General features: G+C 42.1%; 1 protein-coding gene across 1 annotated transcript; it reads left to right on the forward strand.

Annotated features, from left to right (window-relative positions):
* Positions 1 to 597: 597 nt before the first annotated feature.
* On the forward strand, positions 598 to 1,545 carry LOC102377448 (olfactory receptor 1019-like). The gene has a single exon (XM_006036054.1). The coding sequence runs from the start codon at positions 598 to 600 to the stop codon at positions 1,543 to 1,545; it is 948 nt and encodes a 315-aa protein (XP_006036116.1).
* Positions 1,546 to 2,142: the final 597 nt, after the last annotated feature.

The raw sequence follows: 2,142 nt of genomic DNA on the forward strand, positions 1-2,142 counted from the left end.
CATACTTTAAGAAGAAAGTAGAGAAGTTAGGAAGAGTCTAAAGGAGAGCAACAAAAATGATAGTAAGTCTAGAGAAAGCTATTTATGAGGAAGGATTCATGGGTCTCGATTTGTTTAATCTAGAAAAGAGAAGACTAAGTGAGGACATGATAAACTGTTTTATAGTGTGTAAAAGCATGGCTTAAGGAAGATGGTGGTCAATGGCTCTCCATGTCCACTGGGGGTGGGGGTGGGTCTTTCATTGCCAATGTGATGGGATAGGTGGGGATAGTCACCGATCTAATAATTCTAGCCTTACTCCTTAGCAAATCATGGAAGCTGATAATGACTTTAAAAAAATATTTATTGCTTCCTGCTTGACCTGTTCAGGAAAATCTACTAGTATTCATACACAAACACAATCCCATAACCATGTCAATGCACAATTTCAACAAAGTATGGTGTGCTATTTTTATCATACCTTTCTCATCAGATCAGTTTTGGAGTGAAGTGAGCATAGTTAATACATCATTCACTGAGAGTAGGCACTTCATCATTTTTGTTTGTCCATGATTCATATTGGCTCTCTCATCCCCACTAGGTAAATTTCTTCCTCACATGGCTGAGGGAAATGATTCTGAGGTGACAGAGTTCATCCTGCTGGGATTAATGGATCATCCAAAACTGCGGGTAACTTTCTTTGTGATGTTTCTAGTAATCTATGCTGTAAGCATTATGGGAAACCTTGGAATGATCATTTTGATCAGGGCCAACTCCCAGCTGCACACCCCCATGTACTTTTTCCTGAGCCACTTGTCCTTTGTAGATATTTGCTGCACTTCTACCATCACCCCCAAAATGCTGGCAGCCTTCTACTCTGATGGGAAGAGCATTTCTTTCTCTGGATGTATCGTGCAGATGTTTTTCTTTGCAGAGTTTGTGACAATGGAGGCCATCATGTTGTCAGTGATGGCCTATGATCGCTACATGGCTGTATGTTATCCCCTGCTTTATAGTACAGTGATGTCCCACATGGTTTGCTTGAGGCTTGTTACTGGTTCCTACACAGCTGCCCTCACCAGTGCCATTGTACAAGTTAGCTGCACCTTTAGTTTATCATTCTGTGGCTCTAACAAGATCCAACATTTCTTTTGTGATATCCACCCTCTCCTCAAGCTCTCCTGCACTGACACCCACATGAATGAGATCATGCTGTTTGTTTTTGCCACTCTCATTGGCGTATCCACTTCCCTGGAAATCTTCATCTCCTATGCTTACATCCTCTACACGATCCTACAGATCCATTCTGCTGAGCACAGAAGCAAAGCCTTCTCCACATGTGCCTCCCATCTAACAGCTGTCACCATATTCTATGGGAGTGCTTTGTTTACATACTTGCGCCCATCGACCCTTGATTCCCTTGAACACAACAAGGTGGCTTCAGTGTTCTACACGGTGGTGATCCCCATGCTGAACCCCCTGATCTACAGCCTGAGGAACAAGGAGGTGAAGGAGGCCTTTAGGAAAGGCATCAGTAGGAATATTAATTTGGGAAACTGCGTATAAAAAAGTAACCTGGACTTCATTATCTGGTTAAAATATATAAGTGGATAAATGACCTGTAAATCTGTCTGGAAAAGAAGGACGTGCCCTGAGGGGAATTAATCTTGTTTCATAATGGGGAGATTTATGGAGTTTAAATTAGTTATCCTATAAATGAGAGTTTGGAAACCCAGTCAAGTGAAGAGATGTCACAATGCTTCAGTATATGAACTTGTGTAACTTGGACAAAGCCCTCTAAAAGCTAACTCAGAGTTTCCATTTGGCCCAAACATTTAAAATGTCTCCTATCATATACATGTTATTTTAAGGTTGTAACTAGGTGTTTCATTTGACACTGGTCCAATTCTCCCAGGGTTTGACCCAGATCAAAACAGGAACACCACAGTCATTTACACACATCAGCCTTCCAACTGTATTGCTGCTCCTCTGCCAGAGGTAATACAACCTTGTTGACCTGTCCTGGGGAAAAGCTCAATAACCTTACAGATACGCACATAGATGTGTCCGGGGGTGGGCGGTGGGGGTGGAGGGCAGGTTTAGAATATTTGATTCCATGTGTTTCAGAGGGACATGAAGAAGGAAAGTGAACTTGTATTTCTG

The sequence above is a fragment of the Alligator sinensis genome, unplaced genomic scaffold (genome assembly GCF_000455745.1).
Source record: "Alligator sinensis unplaced genomic scaffold, ASM45574v1 scaffold287_1, whole genome shotgun sequence".
NCBI classification, from domain to species: Eukaryota; Metazoa; Chordata; order Crocodylia; family Alligatoridae; genus Alligator; species Alligator sinensis.